This window comes from Chiloscyllium plagiosum, chromosome 2 (assembly GCF_004010195.1).
Source record: "Chiloscyllium plagiosum isolate BGI_BamShark_2017 chromosome 2, ASM401019v2, whole genome shotgun sequence".
Taxonomy (NCBI): domain Eukaryota; kingdom Metazoa; phylum Chordata; class Chondrichthyes; order Orectolobiformes; family Hemiscylliidae; genus Chiloscyllium; species Chiloscyllium plagiosum.
In genome coordinates this window covers 12,462,785-12,484,640 of record NC_057711.1, presented here as the reverse complement: position 1 = coordinate 12,484,640, position 21,856 = coordinate 12,462,785, and the positions used below count along the sequence as shown (strand labels likewise).

The 21,856-nt window shown below is 45.8% G+C and overlaps 1 protein-coding gene across 1 annotated transcript in view; it reads right to left on the bottom strand.

Moving 5' to 3' along the window:
• Positions 1–21,856, bottom strand: part of poln (polymerase (DNA directed) nu) — a 319,906-nt gene that overhangs the window by 63,860 nt on the left and 234,190 nt on the right. The window contains exon 20 of the mRNA XM_043704174.1: positions 13,755–13,837. Coding sequence (XP_043560109.1) covers positions 13,755–13,837 — 83 coding nt within the window. The remainder of the gene's footprint in view (positions 1–13,754; positions 13,838–21,856) is intronic.

Here is a 21,856-nt window from a genome sequence, read left to right as displayed (position 1 = left end):
CCCATTCATATACCCATCCAAATGCCTCTTAAATGTTGCAATTGTACCAGCCTCCGCCACTTCCTCCGACAGCTCATTCCATACACATACCACCCTCTGTGTGAAAAAGTTGCCCCTTAGGTCTCTTTTATATCTTTCCCCTCTCACCCTAAACCTATGCCCTCTAGTTCTGGACTCCCCAACCCCAGGGAACAATCTTTGTGTATTTACCCTATCCATGCCCCTCATAATTTTATAAACCTATATAAGGCCACCCCTCAGCCTCCCACGCACCAGGGAAAACAGCCCCAGCCTGTTCAGCCTCTCCCTGTAGCTCAAATCCTCCAACCCTGGCAACATCCTTGTAAATCCTTTCTGAACCCTTTCAACATCTTTCCGATAGGAAGGAGACCAGAATTGCACGCAATATTCCAACAGTGGCCTAACCAATGTCCTGTTTGTTGACCCTTTGTGGAGTTATTTCACCCAGAACATTATCTGGGTCTCTGGACTAACAATCTAGCGATAATACCACTAGGCTGTCACCTTCTGTCTACTTAGCTCTCCCTGAGTTCCCAGCCCACCCAGGAATAATGGAGACCGTGGGATAGTCATAAATGGCTTAGACTAGGGCTCTACCACCCGCACCGGTAAAATTTACGTTCAATGAATAAACCTGGTAGTGAAAACTAGTCACGGTAAAACTGTTGTTCATTGCTGTAAAAATGCATCTTGGTCATTAGTATTCTTGATGGAAGGAGATGGTGTGTCTTCACCTAGTCTCCAGATCCACAGCAACATTGTTGGTTCCCAATTGCCTTGTGAAATGGCCTAGCAAGACACTCTGTTCAAGGGCAATTAGGGATGGACATCAAAATTAAAACTGCAGTATTATGCTGACCTTATGATTAAACTAACCCAAGTGAGAGCTGCTGAAATAGCCACTTGCCAGGAATACATTTTCATTGAGAGGCAGCCCTCACCATCACGTTAATATCAATGGGCACCTCGCTACTCTCACATGGCAAAGAAATATACAACTTGCTGGCACCTACTCCCCATTACCATTGCGACTTCCACTTGAGATAATCAAGGCCCTTTTGATCAGAACATCAAAGTGACCTTTCATTTAATTTAAACTAATCTAATATTGATTAAAATCTATTTCTGAACTTTGTCCAGACAAAATAATTTATGGTTCTGTCAAGCCAACGAAGAAAAGTACATAAATAATTTATAAACTACATATGCAGTACAGCTGCCATAATCAATTTATAAGGATATTTATAGATAATTTTCTTTATTCTGCAAGTAGCTGCCAACTTGAATAATAGAACGATTTTGTGATTGGGATATATTTTTCAATATCTCTGAAGGTCTTCCCTCCTGTATTTTACACAGTTCACCTGTCACTACAGAACTGTAAATGTATTCATGAAGCTCTCACCCATTTCTCATGCACCAACGTTCCTTAGAAATACTGAAAGGGTTGACACAAATTTACGGTTATGGTTTTGTAACTTGTCATATGCAGAGGGATACTCTCCCGCGATACCGTCATCCTCCCCCTGCATTCCACCACCTTGCTGCCTTCAGTCTTTGTGAATTTATATAGTTAGGCTAACTCCCCTATCTCTGTGTAATGGAGCTGTCAGATGCCCTTTTCCAGTGATTGTGTCGCCTTTCCTTACTCCATCCACAAGCACTGAGCAGGTTGGCCGAACACTTTTCACAGAATTGTCAATTTAATCCATCACCACCTTTCTGTCTCTGTAAGTGGAATTTGTCCTAATAGCTCATGCAGTCTGCCTCAGCATGTTATTCTGTTAATTAGCTCATGGCTCATTAAACAACCAGAGGCATTCTGTCTAAAACTATGAGACATTCTGATAACCACTGCACCACACCCGTTCCCCTGCTCTGCCCCCCACCCAATGTGGATGGTTCCCTCCTTTGCTGACTCCCACTGGTTTTGGGCTCTGGAGTGACACATTGCCAACCACAGTACCTCAGATCTATGAGCTAGTGACTCTGCAGAAAGAGGTTTCCTTTCCTAAGTTTCTGAGTGTATATTTTTTGGTATTTGCAACGACTTATACATTTACCATTGCCCCATCTCCCTCCAAGTCTCTGACTTCAGCAATGTGGACAATCTGGATTTTTCAAAATTCTCAGTACAGGACAGGAACAGGCCCTTCGGCCCACTGAAACATGATGCCTTTCTAAACTAAAAGCCTTTTGCCTCTCCACTGTTCATATCCCTCCATTCCCTGTTTGTTCATATATCTGTCAAGTAATCTTGTAAGATCATTAGGTCTTTTGCTTGAGGACTCCTGATCTTCATCCTGATTTTTGCAAATCCGTACTCCACTGGGGGATCTTTTATCTCTCAGGTGTCCTTCATGGAAAATGTCATTGCTGCTGAACGTGGTACTTGGTCTATTAGCCTCTGTGGTGGACCCTTAATCACCTGAATTTCCTTCTTAACTGAACTTTTCCCCGCTAACTCAGGTAGATGTCCCATAACATCAACTGGGAGACCTTCAAGTTCATGACTGTCCAAGGTGGAAGATGGCTACACTGTTGAAGCAAATACTTTCTTCTTCACAGTTCCCCGATACCTGGACTGGATATCTGACTGGATCAGGTATTTGCTTTTGTGAGATCAGGTATTATGACTATCCAGATCAGGCAACTTCTTCTTTTTGATCATGTCCTGAATCTGTGAACATTACTCTGGGCGTTATAATAGTTGTTTGCAGCTCAGCTCCACTTTAAGTAAATTTTTCTTCCAATTTGCTGATACGTCTGTATTGAAGTGTGAAAGCTCCTAACTTCAACTTGTTGATGAGGTTGGACGTCCTCACTCACCCTAAAACCAGGGGAGGCCACTCGGCTCTTCGAGCCCACTCCACCATTCTGTACGATCACGGCTGATCAGATTTTAACCTCAACTCGACAATCCTACAGAGCCCTGATAATCTTTCATCCCCTTAGGAATCAAGGGTCTACCTCTGCCTTAAAAATATTTAAAGAGTCTGTATCGACTGCCTTTTGAGGAAGAAATTCCAAAGATTCCCAACCATCTGAGAGAAAAAATGTTTTGTCGTCTCTATCTTAAATGGGTGCCTCTCATTTTAAATCTTGATCCCTAGGTCTAGACGTTCCCACAACAGGAAACATGTTTTCACATCCACCCAGTAAAGTGCCCTCAGAATCTTATATTTTTCAATTAGTCATCTCTAACTCTTCTAAACTCAAGGATACAGGCCTAGCCCGTCTAGCCTTTCCTCATAAGGCAATCCATTTACTCCAGGCATTAGTCTGGTGACCATTCTCTAAACTGCTTCCAACTTCTTTCCATGAGAACAGGAGCCAGTACTGTACATGGGACTCTAGATGTGGTCTCACTCATGTCTTGTACAACTGATGCTTAATTTCCTTACTCTGCACTCAATTCTCCTCACAATAAACTACAACATTCTATTATATTGCGGATACTTGCTTTAGCTGCATACTAACCTCTCTAAGGAGGTCTTCATGATGAACCAGACATTCCTGATGAAGGGCTTATTCCCTCGGATGCGGCCTGACCTGCTGTGCTTTTCCAGCACCACCCTTTCGACTCTTGACATCTCCAGCATCTGCAGTCCTCACGTTCTCCATTATCCTAATGTTATGTTGCTCACTCAGCATTGCCTTTGCCACTGATGTTGATAATTCTGCAGTTTCAATGTTTCCACTACATTGCTCTGCTGTCTGAATAGCTTCAGTTTGAGATTTGTAAATTAACTCAAATAGGTTGCACTGCTCTGTCGTCTATGGGAATGGGAAAGTCTCCCAGTCTTGACAAACCTCAGTCATTGCAATTTCTCGATGATGTCTCCAGTCTTATTTGAGGTCTCTGGCCACCACAGCACTGTACACTGCTCCTGATGCATCCTTCTCTCTACATCTTCTGGAAGTTAGGATGGAATAACTTGTCTTCTTCCATGGACTGTTAATTTGTCTATGATTGTTAAATGCTGTCAGTTCTTGGCCAACTCGGTGGACCTTTGGTCTGGCCATACTTCAACACAATACCGATGATTGGAGCATAGTCTTAGTCACCGTTTTGTTCACGTCAAAGTTGTTTGAGCTTCGTTTGACATCCTGGCCACTGCTTGTTCTTGGCCAAATGAAATATTTCTTTGACACTGTCGTGGGTAATTGCACAACACCAGGTTATATCAACAGGTTTATTTGGAAGTATTAGCTTTCAGAGCACCGCTCTTTCATTGACAGCTACCTGATGAAGGAGCAGTGCTCCAAATGCTAGTATTTCCAAATAAACCTGTTGGAATATAACATGGTGTTGTTTGATTTCAAACTTTGTCCATCCCAGTCCAACACTGGCACCTCAATATCGTAAGTAATCTCAACAGATTCTTTCTTGGGTGTTGCTGATAAAAGATGCATTTGAAAAAGATTCTTCATAGAATCCCTACAGTGTGGAAGCAGGCCATTCAGCCCATCAAAAGAGCACCCCGCCCCATATTTCTCAGTTATATCTTTTCTTAAGTGGTCTCATCAATGCTCTGTACAACTGTAGCAAAGCATCACAACTTTTATATTCCATTCCCCTTAAAATAATCGGCAACTTTTCATTTGCTTTCCTAACCACTTCCTGTACCTGCACCCTAATTTTCTGTGACCCATGTTACAGGGGATCCAGATCCTCTGCACCAATTTCTTTTGTTTAAACAGCATGCTTTTCTGTTCTTCCTGACAAGACAACATGTGCACATCATTGCGCAGTATACTCCATCTGACACATGTTTGCCTGCTAACTCAAACTATCTACTTCTGACAACTTGTTTTCCTCCCTAGATGGAGTCTGTTTGGTTCATTCTGTCTGTGCTGGTGTAAGAGAACCATCTGATTTTATGGAATTTTCATGTCACTGAACACTATGGATAATTTAGCATAGCTGCTCCACCTAACCAGACAGTGGGAGCAAACCAGAGAACCCACACAGACACTAGGAGAACATACAAACTCCACACAGAAGCTGGAATTGAACCTGGGTCCCTGACACCGTGAGGTAGCAGTGCTAACCACTGAGCCACCAAGCAGAGCAATTTGCGAGAAACTCCAAGGTGTTTGGAAAACAATGCTTTTCTGTGTGAGAGGCTTTCCTTGACGTCATTATAGGGAAATTGGCCAGGGGTTTCTACTTCAGCAAAAAGACCCATAGACACAGAAACAGAAGTAGACCATTCAGCCCATTGAGTCTGCTCCACCATTCAATGAGATAATGGCTGATCTATTCGGCACGGTGGCACAGTGGTTAGCACTGCTGCCTCACAGCGCCAGAGACCCGGGTTCAGTTCCCGCCTCAGGCGACTGACTGTGTGGAGTTTGCACATTCTCCCCGTGTCTGCATTGGTTTCCTCCGGGTGCTCCGGTTTCCTCCCACAGTCCAAAGATGTGCAAGCCAGGTGAACTGGCCATGCTAAATTGCCCGTAGTGTTAGGTAAGGGGTAAATGTAGGGGTATGGGTGGGTTGCGCTTCGGCGGGTCGGTGTGGACTTGTTGGGCCAAAGGGCCTGTTTCCACACTGTAAGTAATCTAATCTAATCTATTCGTCCTCAACTCCACTTCTGCACCTTATCCACATACCCTTCAATTCTCTTAGTAATTCAAAATCTGTCTGTCTCAGACTCGAAAATACTAAATGACCCAGCATCTATAGCCTGATGCAATAGAGAATTCCACAAATACACTGAAATAAAACAAAGAACTTTGGTTGTTGGAGATCTGAAACTGAAATTTCCTGTTTTTGTTTCACAAATTCATTACCCTCTTAGGGAGCATGTTCCTCCTCATCTTTGTCTTAAATATGCAACTCCTTCCACTGAATTCATACCTTCTGGTCCTAGACACTCCCACAAGAGGAAACAATCTCTCCACATCTACACTGTCAAGTCATGCTGACCCAATCAGTACACCACAACGAAGGTCTCCAAACCCTCTGTTTCTTCCTCTCATGCTAACCCAACCAGTACTCTTCCACTGACACCTTCATCTGCCTGGCTGAACCGCTGTCCGTGCACAGACTCATGTGCATCTGTGACCAGTTTGAACGGGCCTCCGGGGCCAAGGTTAACCGAGGCAAGAGCGAAGCCATGCTCTTCGGGAACTGGGCCGACCAATCCTCTATCCCCTTCACCGTCAGGACTGACCACCTGAAGGTGCTGGGTATTTGGTTCGGTGGGGCTGGGGCTGGGGCGTGCGCCAAGACCTGGGAAGAGCGGATCAGGAAGGGGAGACAGAAACTGGGCAGATGGGAGCAACGGTCGCTCTCCATCGCGGGTAAAAACCTGGTCATCAGGTGTGAGGTACTCTCAGTATTGTTATACGTGGCACAGGTCTGGCCTACCCCCAGAACCTGTGCCGCCGCAGTCATGTCGAGCGGTTCCCTGAACAGACTGTCGAAGCCATTTGGCAGAATGCCTCATCGCCAGAACTTTCCAACAAGCACCAAGACATGGCTTGGCTGGTGGTGAGAAGGGCTCTGCCTGTGAGATCCTTTATTCACGCCCGGACTCTCAGCCGCACCGCACGCTGCCCTCGAAGCGGCTGCGGGGGGGACGAGACTGTCACACACCTCCTTCTGGAAGGTGCCTATGCAGAGGAAGTCTAGAGAGGAATGCAGTGGTGTTTGTCGAGGTTCGTCCCGAGCAGCGCCGTGACGTGGGACTCCGTGCTCTACGGCCTGTTCCCTGGGACGCACACGGAGATGAACATCAACTATGCCTGGAGGATCATCAACTCGGTGAAGGACGCTCTCAGGGTGGTCCGAAACCTGTTGATCTTCCAGCTGAAGGAGTTGACCCCGACTGAGTGTTGCAGACTGGCACATTCCAAGGTCCAGGACTACGTGTTGAGGGACGCGCTGAAGCTTGGGGCAGCTGCCGCCAAGGCGCGGTGGGGAAAGACCACCGTCTAACATCTGCCTGCCTAAAGAAGAACAGGGGGCCCACGCAGTCATTTGGGCTCTGCTGACGCCTCAGCTCAATGTAATCGCATAGACCTGTGAATAGGAATGATTACCCTGTTTCGATACGCAAAGAAATGGAATGTTTACAGAATGATGACATGTCCAATTGTATAGATTAAATATATATGAATAAAGTATATTTTTGAAATTTAAAAAAAAATCTGCCTGGCTGAACTGGTCATTACCCTCAACAACTTTTTCTTTCAATCCTCCCACTTCTTCCAAACCAAAGGGGTAGCCATGAGCACCCACATGGGACCCAGCTATGTCAGCCTGCTTGTCAGGTACGTGGAACAGTCCATTGTCCACAGCTACACCGACACCATTTCCCACCTTTTCCTCTGCTACATTGAAGACTGCATCAGCGCTATATCGTGCTCCCACAAAGAGGCTGAACAGTTCATCAACTTCATGAACACCTTCCATCCTGACCTCAAATTCATCTGAACCATCTTGGACACCTCCGTCCCATTCTTGGACCTCTCCATCTCCATCTCTGGTGAAAGACTAACCATGGACATCTACTACAAGCCCACCGACTCCCACAGCTACCTGGACGATACCACCTCCCCACCCTGCCTCCTGTAAAAATGCCATCCCTTATTCCCAATTCCTCCACTTCTGCTGCATCTGCTCCCAGGAGAACCATTTCCACCATAGAACATCCCAGATGGCATCCTTCTTCAAAGACTGCAATTTCTCCTCCCATGTGGTCGACAATGCCCCCCAGCACATCTCCATTTCCCACACCTCTGCCCTTGAATCCCACCCCTCCAATTGCAACAAGGTCAGAACCCCCAGGTCCTCACCTTCCACCCCACCAACCTCCAAATACATCGCATCATCCTCCACCACTTCTGCCACCTACAAACAGACCCCACCACTAGGGATATATTTCCCTCCCCACTCCTATCTGTGTTTTGGAGAGACCATTCCCTCCATGACTCCCTTGTCAGATCTATGCCCCCCACCCACCAGCCTACACCGCACTCCTGGCACCTACCCCTGCCACCGCAGACAATGCAAAACCTTCACCCACACCTCCATTCAAGGTCCCAAAGGGTCCTTTCACAACCAACAGAGATTTACGTGTACTTCCACACACGTCATATACTGTGTCTGTTGCACCGATGTGGTCTTCTCTACATCGGGAAGACAGAATGCCAACTTGCGGATCGTTTCAGAGAACATCTCTGGGACACCGGCACCAATCAACCCCACCGCCCCATGGCTGAACACTTCAATTCCCCTCCCACTCTGTCAAGGACATGCAGGAAGAACGCCTGGAGGAAGAATGCCTCATCTTCCGCTTTGGAACCCTTCAACCACATGGGATCAATGTGGATTTCACCAGTTTCCCCATTTCCCCTCCCCCCACATTATCCCAGTCCCAAGCCTCCAACTCAGCACCGCCCTCTTGACCTGTCCATTTTCCTTCCCACTTATCTGCTCCACCCTCCTCTCTGACCGATCACCTTTCCCATCCACCTTCATCTACCTATCGCATTCTCAGCTCCCTTCACCCCAGGCCCACACCCCTCCCATTTATCTCTCAGTCCCCCGGCCCACAAGCCTCATTCCTGATGAAGGGCTTATGCCTGAAATGTTAATTCTCCTGCTCCTCAGATGCTGACTGACTTGCTGTGCTTTTCCAGCACCACACTCTCGACTCCTTGTTCCAACAAGGTGGCCTCTCAGTCTTCTAAACTCCAAGAGTACACACCCAACCTATCCCACCTCTCTTCATACGACAGTGCCTCCATACCTGGGACCAGCCCCAAATGAACTTCCTCTAATACACAGATTCTTTCTTCTTGGTTTCTGATATGTATCTAGAAGGTGCAATAATGTCATCTACTGGTTTCTCTTAACTGGATAGTAAACAATTCTTTCTGGATCAGTTGTTCCCCTGGACCTCTTGAGAATGTTGAGGCTAAATCATGAGTGCAGGCTGAAAAGTGAGGAATATCGATTGTGAATTATGTAAACATTTTCAACTTTCTTACTCTCCCTGCGTTACAATGTGACTTCTAGCAAGCCTATGCTCTGAGAGTTATTCCACCATGATCACTTCGTCTCAACTCTATTTGCAACTCTATCTAATTCTTCAGCCGGGCCAGGTAGGAACATTGACACTCACACTTCTTCAGGCTAAAATTAGCTGGATATCCATTGAAATAGATCCTGAGGGGACTTGACAGTGGGATATGCAGAGGATGTTTCCACTTGTGGGAGAATCTAGAACTCGAGTCACTGGTGAAAAATAAGGTGCTGCACATTTACGACAGAGATAATAAAAATCCTTTTTCACAAAGGGAGGTAAGTCTTTGGGAATAAAACCAGTCTGATTCCAGGTGAAGACACAGATAGGACCTCATGCCTAAATTACATTGTCTGACTGATTATATTCAGAACACCTTAAGTTATCTCGGGGCAGTGACTTGAAAGAAATTCTAGAATTTGCATATTAATCAATTGAAACCTAAACCTCCATTCTAACTGATTTAGTAAGTTTGCAGATGACCCCAAAATTGGAGGTGTAGTGGACAGCGAAGAGGGTTACCTCAGATTACAACAGGATCTGGACCAGATGGGCCAATGGGCTGAGAAGTGGCAGATGGAGTTTAATTCAGATAAATGCGAGGAGCTGCATTTTGGGAAAGCAAATCTTAGCAGGACTTATACACTTAATGGTAAGGCCCTAGGGAGTGTTGCTGAACAAAGAGACTTTGGAGTGCAGGTTCATAGCTCCTTGAAAGTGGAATCGCAGGTAGATAGGATAGTGAAGAAGGCATTTGGTATGCTTTCCTTTATTGGTCAGAGTATTGAGTACAGGAGTTGGGAGGTCATGTTGCGGCTGTACAGGACATTGGTTAGGCCACTTTTGGAATATTGCGTGTAATTCTCATCTCCTTCCTATTGGAAAGATGTTGTGAAACTTGAAAGGGCTCAGAAAAGATTAACAAGGATGTTGCCAGGGTTGGAGAATTTGATCTATAGGGAGATACTGAAGAGGCTGGGGCTTTTTTCCCTGGAATGTCGGAGACTGAGGGGTGACCTTATAGAGGTTTACAAAATTATGAGGGGCATGGACAGGATAAATAGGCGAAGATTTTTCCCTGGGGTCGGGGAGTCCAGAACTAGAGGGCATAGGCTTAGGATACGAGGGGAAAGATATAAAAGAGACCTAAGGGGCAACGTTTTCATGCAGCAGATGGTACGTGTATGGAATGAGCTGCCAGAGGAAGTGGTGGATGCTGGTACAATTGCAACATTTAAGAGGCATTTGGATGGGTATATGAATAGGAAGGGTTTGGAGGGATATGGGCCGGGTGCTGGCTGGTGAGACTAGTTTGGGTTGGGATATCTGGACGTGTTGGACCGGAGGGTCTGTTCCCGTGCTGTACATCTCTATGACTCTATGATTAAAGATTTAAGAGCCATCTTAGGTGTATTCAATTCATTTGCATGAGTTGTATGACCCTTTGGCCTTTTCCTTATAAATTCTGTGTCTAAGGTCTTCCTCTCTCACGAGCACCTGATGAAGGAGCAGCCCTCAGAAAGCTAGTGTTTTCAAATAAACCTGTTGGACTATCACCTGGTGTCGTGTGATTTTTGACCTTGTCTGAGATTATGCTCTCCTTCCACAAGGAACAGAAACAACCTTTTTGCATCTCCCCTGTCAAGTCCCCAAAGGATCTTGTAAATTTCAATAAGGTCAGCTTTCATTCTTAACTCCAATGGGTACAGGCCCGACTTACTCAACCTCTCCTCAGAAGAAAATTACTCCATATGCAGGAACAACCAAGAGAATTCCAATCATAGAATCCCTACAATGTGGAAGCAGGCCATTCGGCCCATCAAGTCCACAGTGACACTCCAAAGAGCATTCCATCCATTCCGCCCACCCCCCCAACCCTCCATCTTATAACTCTCCATTTCCCATGGTTAATCCACCTAACCTACATATCCCTGGACACTATGGACAATTTCCCATGGCCAATCCACCATAACCTGCACATCTTTGGACTGTAGGAGGAAACTGGAGCACCCGAAGGAAACCCATGCAGACACAGGGATAATGTGCAAACTCCACCTAAGACAGTTGCCTGAGGGTGGAATTGAACCTGGGTCCCTGGAGTTGTGAGGCAGCAGTGCTAACTACTGAGTCACTCATCTAGATTAGAGTGGTGCAGGAAAAGCACAGCAGGTCAGGCAGCATCCGAGGAGCAGGAAAATCGATATTTTGGGCAAAAACCCTTCATCAGGAATAGAGACAGAGTGCCTGCAGGGTGGAGAGATAAATGAGAGGAGGGTGGGGGTGGGGAGAAAGTCGCATAGAGTACAATAGGTGAGTGGGGGAGGGATGGAGGTGATATGTCAGAGAGGAATCTCCTATCACCTCCATCCCCACCCCCATTCACCTATTGTACTCTATGCTACTTTCTCCCCACCCCCACCCTCCTCTCAGTTATCTCTCCACCCTGCAGGCACTCTGTCTCTATTCCTGATGAAGGGCTTTTGCCCAAAATGTCGATTTTCCTGCTCCTCGGATGCTGCCTGACCTGCTGTGCTTTTCCAGCACCACTCTAATCTAGAATCTGGTTTCCAGCATCTGCAGTCCTTGTTTCTACCTATGTCACCCATCTAGACTTCTGATAAGTAAGGAGTGAAAGTTTATCAGGGGTAGGTGAGAAAATAGAGTACACAGATCAGCCATGATCTCATTGAATGTTGGAGCAGTGTCAATGGGCAGAGTGACTTATATCTGCTCCTAATGTTCATATCCTCACACTGCTGAAGTCTGCCGTGTTGATGGTGGGTATGTTTTTGGTGAGTCAGGAGCTGTGTTATTCACTACAGAGTTCCTTACCTCTGACTTGTCCTTGCAGCCACAGTATTTGCATGGCCTTCCGTTTTTGTTTACGTCTGCTTCTGATCAACAACAAATCCCAAAAGGTTGCTGGCATAGTGGCGAAGGCATTACAGTAAATAATCCACAGATCCAGAGTCAAGTGCAGCGGTCAAAGGTAAAATACTATGGACGTTGGAAATCTGAAACAATCACAGAGAATGCTGGAGAAACTCAGCAGCTCGGCTGGAGAATGAGAAACAGAGTCAATGCTCTGAGTCTTGACTGACTTCTTCACAACTCAAGAATGTTCTGGGAAGACGGGTTCAAATCCCACCATGGTAGCTGACGGAATTTCATTTCATTTCATCAGAATCTGGGAGTGATGGTGAGTCTTAGTAACGGTGACAGTTCATGAATTCCCATTAGGGAAGAAAATCTGTTCTCCCTATCTGGTCTGACCTATGTGTAACTCCAGAAACATAATTATGTGGTTGTTCCTTAAATTCCCTGTTAAGTGGGATGTACAAATGGCAATTAGGATCGGCAACAAATGCTAGGCTTGGCCCGATATCCACACACAATGAAAGAATAAAGAAAAAGGGTTGGCCGTGCGATTGAATGTCAAAGGTAGATGGTTACTTAAGGAAGTATCTACTTGAAAGCAGCTCAGAGCAACATTGATGAGGCTGATTTCTGGGAGGGCAAGGTTAAGCCTATACTCATTGGAGCTTAGAAGAATGAGAGATGAGCTTATTCTGATTGGCTTTCATAAGGTAGATGCTGAGAGGATGACTCCTGGCATGGGGCAGCTGGAAGGTGTTTCAGAAGCACAGTTTCAGAAGAAGGAGTCCCCCATTTGAGACACATACAAAGAGGAATGTGCTCCCTTGGAGGGTCACTGGTCTTTGATATTGTCTTCCCCAGACAGCAATGGAGACTGCACCTTGGGCTTGGGAGAACCATAATCTCCAAGTTCCTGCAACATGCCAACTTGAAAATCTACTGTCTGTTCCTGTACTGGTCCAAATCCTGAACCTCCTGAGCTGATCGCACTATCACCAAAGTGTTATTGCACAAAGGAGACCATTCGGCCCATCACACTTGCACTAACTCTTCAACTGAGCATCACTACTTAGTGCCAGGCTTCTGCTACCTCTCCAGATCCTTGTACATGAGGTTTCCCCTCATGGACCCATCACCACCTTCTTAAAGGAAACTAGAATGGCAGCAGGGCTCAGTGGTTAACACCGCTGCCTCACAGCACCAGGGACCCAGGTTTGATCCCACTCTCAGTGAGTTCGGTGGGGCAGGAGCAGGCTAGTGCCAGGCTTCTGCTACCTCTCCAGATCCTTGTACATGAGGTTTCCCCTCATAGACCCATCACCACCTTCTTAAAGGAAACTAGAATGGCAGCAGGGCTCAGTGGTTAACACCGCTGCCTCACAGCACCAGGGACCCAGGTTTGATCCCACTCTCAGGTGACTGTCTATGTGGAGCTTGCACGTTCTCCCAGTGTCTATGTAGGTTTCCTCCCATAGTCCAAAGATGTGCAGGTTACGTGGATTAGCCATGGGAAATTGCCCATTGTGTCCAGGGATGTGCAGGCTAGGTGGGTTAGCCATGGGAATTATAGTGTATGTCTGGGATGCTCTATGAAAGGTTGATGTGGACTTGATAGGCTGAATGGCCTGCTTCCACACTGTTGGGGTTTTATGAATTTACAGAGCTGAGTAAAAGCTTTGCCAATGATGGCCACATATTGAGACTCCAGCTTTTTGGGAGTATGTGAACACAGCTCATTATCATTACAAATATGTGTAAAGCGTATTTTAAAAAAAGCTTTTTTACTTATACTTTTCTGACATTGGGGTATCTTACCTGCTCCATAAACCACGGCGTAGACAATTCGCTTGGCTTGTTCTCGATCTGCACTCTTCACCTGATCTACTGAAATGCCTTTCCTAGACCAACAAGACAGCAAAGAGCTTAGATATACAGGCAAAGGGCAACAGAAGCGACTCCAAATTACATTTCTATACGTCAAGGAGGAAGTGGAGCAAGGAAATATCGAAGCAGTTGGATATTGTGCCTCGTTTTGGTCTCTGTAATGTGGTCAGTGTGTCAGGAAAAGTAATTTTAAAAGATGCTAGCCTTTAAAAGCAAAAGCCGACTGTGGACAGATCCCTGGCCAGACTCCGGCTCACCGTTTTGATGGGACATGTGTCACTGAGTGACTGGAACAAATACTTCAGCTGGAATGTGAATGTGAAACCATATTTCCACATTTTGCAAAATCTCACCAATACATTCATTTGACAAATCAAACAAAGGCCCAGAGATTGTGAATGTACTCAGGAATAGGTATTGAGGGAGATTCCATATCACACAGACAAGGTAATTGTCCCAGTATCACCATTGAGTGAGATTAAATCCTAATTCCCCTTTTACCTCAGACCCTGAGTGCGGTTCCCCAATTTGTTACCGTTCCAGATGGGATACCCCAAAATGTATTAAGTTCCTGGGTGAAGAGGGATGGTCTGGCTCTGTGTCTTTAACAGCTCCCTCCTTGGTTAGTTGCAACAAAGTTAACTTAGAAATGAATTCCTTCCTTTGTAGATACCTTTCTCCCAGAGTCAAATCAAGAGTCAGTTTAATCTGGCTTTCTTGAGCTAATGAAGGGTAAGTCCATTACTTACTAAACGTGAGAGGAATTAGCAAAGCAGTGCACATGCACAATGGTTAGAAATAACAGGAGAGTCTGAAAGGATTGAAATTAAAAAGAATAGGCTTGTAGATCAAACCCTGAATCGTTTGCAAAGGACAGACAGTTGAACATTGCAGTCATTGCAATGGAGATTCCCAGCTGATGACATTAGCTGTCGTTAGGTTTCATAGGCCTTGGTTTTGTAGACTGGTTGAGATTCTGATGTCTTTTGACCGTAATTGAATTCCAGAATTCAGGGTATAAGCGAGTCCTTTTATTATCCTGTTTCTGTTTGTCTGGGTGCCAGCTATCTGATTTGAGCACTCAGAATAACAGAGTCCCTCTGTCTGAAACACTGGGGTGACTAGCAGATAGGGCTTTGGCTGGGACCTTCACTGCGTGTTAATGCTTGAACTCAGACCGATGCAGACAAGCAAGTTCACTCTCACTCGTCAAAACCACCTTTGTTTCTTTTTCTGTAGAAAGTCTGTCCATGGGACAGCTTCTGTGCTGAAATTTGGGACAAACCTTTGATAGAATCCACACAGTCCCAAGAATCTCCTGTTTTCTTGTCAGAATGGGGTGGTGGGTGGGTGGGTATCATTATTGGTCTGTTAATCCAAAGAGTCGCGAGTGTGATACTGGAAAAGCACGGCCAGTCAGGCAGCATCCGAGGAGCAGCCACACGTTTTGACTCTAATCTCCAGCATCTGCAGTCCTCACTTTCTCCTCCCTGTTAATCCAAAGACCCAAGTAATGTTCTGGGGACTTGGGTTTGAATCCCACCACAACAGATAGTGGAATTTCAATTCAATAAAAATCTGGGAATAAGTGTTTAATGATGACCATGAAACCATTGCCAATAGTCAGGAAAACTCATCTGGTTCACTAATGACTTACTGGGGAGGAAATCTGCCATCCTTACCTGATCTGATCTACATGTGTCTCCAGACCCACAGCAATGACTCTTAACTGCCCTCTGGATGGGCAATAAATTCTGGCCTAGTCAGCAACTTCCTCATTTTATAAACAAATATAAACAAATGGGGAACTGTGGTAAGGCTTGGATCTCAGCTAATCACTGACATCAGCTGACTGCATTTGCTGTAAAAGGGCTTCTATTTCCCAAGTGCCACTGTATATCTTGCAACCACCCCTTGGCTTTCAATGGCATTACCATCACTGAATCCCCCACTATCAACTTTCACCAGGAGCCAAACTGGACTAGCCAGAGAAACATACAATAGCAGGTCGGAGACTTGGAATTGTGCAGCAAGTAACACCCCTGCCAACTCCCCAAAGCCAGTCCGCTATCTACAAGGCCCAAGTCAGGGGTGTGAAGTTAAAAATCACACAACACCAGGTTATAGTCCAACAGGTTTATTTGGAAGCACTAGCTTTCGGAGCGCTGCTCTTTCACAATCACCTGATGAAGGAGTGGCGTTCCGAAAGCTAGTGCTTCCATATAAACCTATTGGACTATAAGCTGGTGTTGTGTGATTTGTAACACTTAAGAAGCTTGACACCATCCAGGACAAAGCAGCTGGCTTAATTGGAACAAAATCCAAAAAAATTACTCCCACCTCCACCGATGCTCAGTAGCAGCATTATACACCATCTACAAGATACACTGTAGAAATTCACCAAGATTCCTGAGACAGAACTTTCCAAAGCCACAACCATTACCACCTGGAGGGGCAAGAACAGTAGATACTGTAAAGACCACCACCACAATACATCTTGTAGATGGTATACATTGCTACACCCTCCATCTCCACTGTCATTACCACACTTGTAGCTGCTGTTTCCTGTATGCACTCATTACCCACTCCTACACTCACTCCTCTGGGACAGATCAGCTTTGCCTGCTCTGTGGGCTGCAATCAGACTCCATAGCCACATTAAAATGCACATCAGGGAGCTCCAAGAAATAGCCAGCTTCAATAATGAAGGAAATCATTGATGGATAAAGAGAGAGAGAGAGAAAGAGAGAGAGTGCTTCTTGACCTAATTACTACTGTCAGTTGAATATCATTGGTACAAAGTATTGATGAGAGCAGTCAATCCCCAGTAAACAAACAGTTAATATTGTCAGAGCTTCTGCTTGGCAACATGAAGGAAAGCAAATTCTATGGATTTTATTTTGATGCTTATACTTAATGACAATGTTTTTGCATCAAGGGACCAGTTGGTGTTCAGCAGTGCAGAATACACAATCAGCTCTGCACTGTGATTGTGTGTGTGTGCTTATGGGTGAGTGTCTGTGTTTGTGTGTGTACGTGTCTGAGTGTGTGTGTGTGATTGAAGATGCACACCCCATCCTGCTGCATGTACCGCTGGCACCATATGACCCCCGGCACTGCTCACTGCTCAGTCTGGATGTAACCAGACAGTCGAGCCTGTCGGCTTCTGTCACAGTCCCTGGGCTGCCTCAAAATCACTCCATAAATATCCGTCGATGAGATTACTTGAAAGGTCCTCTCCTAATCCCTTCTGACACGGCTTTGGCGAGGTTACTAGCAATGCACAATCATCTGTCATATAATGGATGGCTGCAGACACTGAGAGTTTTTTTTAAAATCCGGCTGCTGCCTCTCTTGTGTGGCTGATGTGAAGCAACTGCTAAACTGAATCTTCATCAATGCTTTATTGGGCTCAGTGAACCAAAGACCATGCTCTGAACTGTCTGGAGCACTCTGCCACGTTCAGTCAGACTCTCCTGGAGAAAGTGCTTGCCTTCCATGGCACTGTTTATTCTAGATTGACGTGGGAGTTGATCAAACACCCCCCCACTGGGAGAAATAACTGCTGGCAATCTCATCACACAGATGCTTCATTCCCCTCAGAGTAGGTTATCTCAGCTTGTTTCAATGGAGGCACCTGTATTATATCAGCAGGGACAGCAACTTTAAGGCTATTTGTCAGGTGTCCTTACAATAGTATCACCCACAGTGATCTCCAGATTAAAGAGTAAGGCCTACATAAGCAGAGACCTGAAATTTCCAATGCAGCAGAGGAGATGGGGGTGTGGGCAGGAACATAGTGGAGCTTTGTAAAATTAAAACGAGCTGGGAATGGATAAAGCTGCTGTCCCCTGGCACTCTGGCCCTTGGAATCATAGTGTCTTCTCAGCAGCGTTTAGCAGGGAACTCCCAGGATACTGGACCGGGACTGGATGAAGAAGGAATGGTATATTCCGGAAGGCTAGTTGTTGAAGGATAGATCTGAAGCCAATATTCAGACACTTTGCTCAGTATTTATTTTCGGAGATAAACAAGCACCTCCAAACCCCAGCACCTAGAGTTTCATTCTGTTTCTATTTAGCGGAGTATAAATGAGGAACGCCCACCGACAGCATACAATTAAACGCAATTAATGTACGTAGAACAGAAACATAAATATAGCTGAAAAAGTCTTGTCACAGCTTTTCGTCAGGACTTTTTGTAAAAATCTAATCCGAGGGGAAAACTGACTGCATGAAATATATGAAAGAAGCTGTAGATAGAGGGTGTCACAGAGTGACTGCAGATTAGTTACAGTGGATGGAGAAGGACACACAAGATTGTGTGTGTGTGTGTGTGTCTGTGGTGTAGTGGTGGAAGGGTACAACGTGGCAGCAGATCTCCTGGCAGGAATGTAGCTACAAGCAGCAGCAGCAGCATTGGGAATGGTGAGTGGCTGTGCATTTGTCCTCCTGCTCCTTCTTACTGTGAGAAATGTACTGGGTGTATTTTTCTTTTGCAGTACATCATGTAGATAGTCATTGATGATGGAACGGGTGGATAAGGAATCCACTCACATCCTGGATCGGGTTGTCAATTATGAAGGTTCACTAGTTTTTACTTCACCTTCCAAACCCATGATCACTTCTACCAGAAGGGCAACGGCAGCAGATACATGGGAACACCAGCACCTTCAAGTTCCCCTCCGAGTCACTCACCATCTTGGCTCAGAAATATATCAGTGTACCTTCAGTGTCGCTGGGTCAAAATCCTGGAATTCCCTCCCTAAGGGCAAAGTGGGTCAACCCACAGCAGGTGAACTGCAGCGGTTCTAGAAGGCAGCTCACCCCCACCTTCTCAAGGGCAACTAGGGACGGCCATTAACGCTGGCCCAGGCAGTACCACCCACATCCTACAGAATGAACAAATAAAAAAATATAAAAATTGGTGCAGATGCAGTACAACGAAATGTGAAGTTATACAGTCCAGTGTGAAAGACAGAAAGGGAGAGTATTGTTCCAATGGTGGTGCTTTGGGAAGTGTGGATGTAGAAAGGGTGTCCTCGTAAACCAGTTAGTAAAAGCAGACAGTCAAGCGTGTGGTGCTGGAAAAGCACAGCAGGTCAGGCAGCATCCAAGGAGCAGGAAAATCGACATTTCGGGCAAAAGCCCTTCATCAGGAATGAAAGCATACAGGCAGATACAGCAAAGAATTGGTCTGTAGGCCATCATTGCAGCAGGAGTTGAGTTCAGGAATAGGGATGTCTTACTGCAGTTATACAGGACCTTGGTGAGCCCTCAGCTGGAGGACTGTGTGTGGTTTTGGTCTCTGTATCTAATTCAGGACATACTTGCCATTGAGGGACTGCAGTGAAGATTCACTAGGCTGATACAAGGGATGGAGGGACTTTCATATGAGGAGAGATTGCACCTGTTTCCAATAGAGTTGAGAAGGATGACAGAGAATCTGATTCAAATGGATAAAACTGAACCAGGACCGGACAGACTGGCTGCAGGGAGGCTGTTTCCCCTGGTCAGGGAGTGTAGATCCAGAGGACACATTTAAATGAGGAAATATTTCTTGACTCAAATGGCACTGAAGGTGTGGAATTCTTGACCATAGAGGCCAAGTCACTAAATATATTCAAGAAAAAAATAGATAATCTTTTAGATTTTTCAAAGCATCTGGAGATATTGGAAGAGATCGGTAATATGGTGTTGAGACAGAGGATCAGGTACGATCATATTGAAGAGCTGAGAAGGCTTGAAGAGCTGTATGGCCTCCTGCTGCTCCTAGTTTCTAAGTTTAGAATTTTTACAGAACTAAAGAGGGGAGATTGAGGGAAATGTTCCTTTGCATAGATGTTACAGCATGGAATCCTTTACCACTGGGACATCGTGAACATTACCCAATTAGAATCCATTGTCAAATCTAGATTAGATTCACTACAGTGTGGAAACAGGCCCTTCAGCCCAACTAGTCCACACCAACCCTCCGAAGAGTAGCCCACCCAGAACCATTTTCCCTCTGACTAATGCACCTAGCACCATGGGTAATTTAGCAAGGCCAAATTTGTGGGTGGCACGGTGGCACAGTGGTTAGCACTGCTGCCTCACAGTGCCAGAGACCCGGGTTCAATTCCTGCCTCAGGTGACTGACTGTGTGGAGTTTGCACGTTCTCCCCGTGCCTGTGTGGGTTTCCTCCGGGTGCTCCGGTTTTCTCCCACAGTCCAAAAATGTGCAGGTTAGATGAATTGGCCATGCTAAATTGCCCATAGTGTTAGGTGAAGGGGTAAATGTAGGGGAATGGGTCTGGGTGGGTTGCGCTTCGGTGTGGACTTGTTGGGTCGAAGGGCCTGTTTCCACACTGTAAGTAATCTAATCTAATTCACCTGACCTGCACATCTTTGGACTGTGGGAGGAAACCCACGCAGACACGGGGAGAACATGCAAACTCCACACAGTCACCCGAAACTGGAATCGAACCTGGGACCCTAGTGCTGTGAGGCAGCAGTGCTAACCACTGAGCCACCATGCCACCACTCACATGTGTAGCTCCATTGTAACATTGGTTGCATTGTTCACCAGCATTATAGAATCCCTACAGTGTGGAATAAAGCCATTTGGTCCATTGACTCCACAGAGCATCCCACCCAACTACCACATCCTTGTAACCCTGCATTTCCCATGGCCAATCCACCTAGCCTACACATATTTGGACTGTGGGAGGAAAGTGGAGCCCCCAGAGGAAACCCATGCAGACACGGGAACAAATGTACAAATTCCACACAGACAGTCACCCAAGGGTGGAATCAAACCTGGGTCCCCGGTGCTGTGAGGTAGCAGTGCTAACCTCTGAACCACTGTGTCAAGCTAAATTGTCTTCAAGTATACTGCATGTCTCCTTTTACAATGTGTCACAAAGAAAGCTTTCATCACTTAAATTTTTTTCAAACATTTAAAGAGGTCACTGTTTCCTTTCCCAGGTATCTCGTTTGTTTAGTTTGCATCAGTCTGCCACACACAATGAGGCAAAAGTGAGGACTGCAGATGCTGGAGATTAGAGTCGAGAGTGTGTTGCTGGAAAAGCACAGCAGGTCAGGCAGCATCCGAGGAGCAGGAGAATCGACGTTTCGGGCAAAAGCCCTTCATCAGAAAGCCTGATGATGGGCTTTTGGAATTAGGCAGTGTGACCACTGTCGATTGCTGTAAAAATCCATCTGGTTCACTAATATCTTTTATGGAGGGAAATCTGCCATCATGATCCAGTCTGGCCTACATGTGACTCCAGACCCACTGCAATGTAGCTGACTCTTAACTGCCCTCTGGGCAATTCAAAATGGGCAATAAATGTTGGTCTGGCCAGTATTGCTTATGAAGAAATAAAAGAATACAATTCCCTGGTTCATACAGGAACAGCCTCAGTGATGTGATCTTCACAGACCAGTCGGCCTAGCATCTCCTGATGACTTCTGAAGCAAATTATGAGGTGATTCCTGCTGTTGTGCTTCAGGGTGCTGTGGGACTGCTCAACCACTCGCATGTGGAATACACCCACAGAGTTTACACTTCCATTGGGCAGTTGGACACCAATCGAGCAATGTCTCCAACATTGACCTCAGTGTTGGAGACTAAAGCCCAGCATCCTGTGCTTATCCAAAATTTACCCAGCATAACAGGAGAGGTGCCAGTGTAGTAAATTGTCAATGGGATAGAAACACTGAGATCCAGGTGTGGCACATGGGTCTGGTTCAAATCCCAGTCCCATTCCAACTTAAAAAGCCTAGAATTAAAAATTTATCGATGGGAGCCATAGTCAATGTTGAGGAATCCCAGGGCAATGTCTTCCTGGCTGTATACCACTGTTCTGCCACCTCTGATGGGTCGACAAGTGCCAATGGGACATGACATATCCAAGGATTGTGATGAATTCTCTGGGACGTTAGGTGGATGCGATGTCTACGTGGTTATGATTAGGTTGTTAATCTGTGAGACTGCTCTCCCAATTTTGACACTAGACCCAAGTAAGAGGGAATTAGACCCTCCTCCTTTGA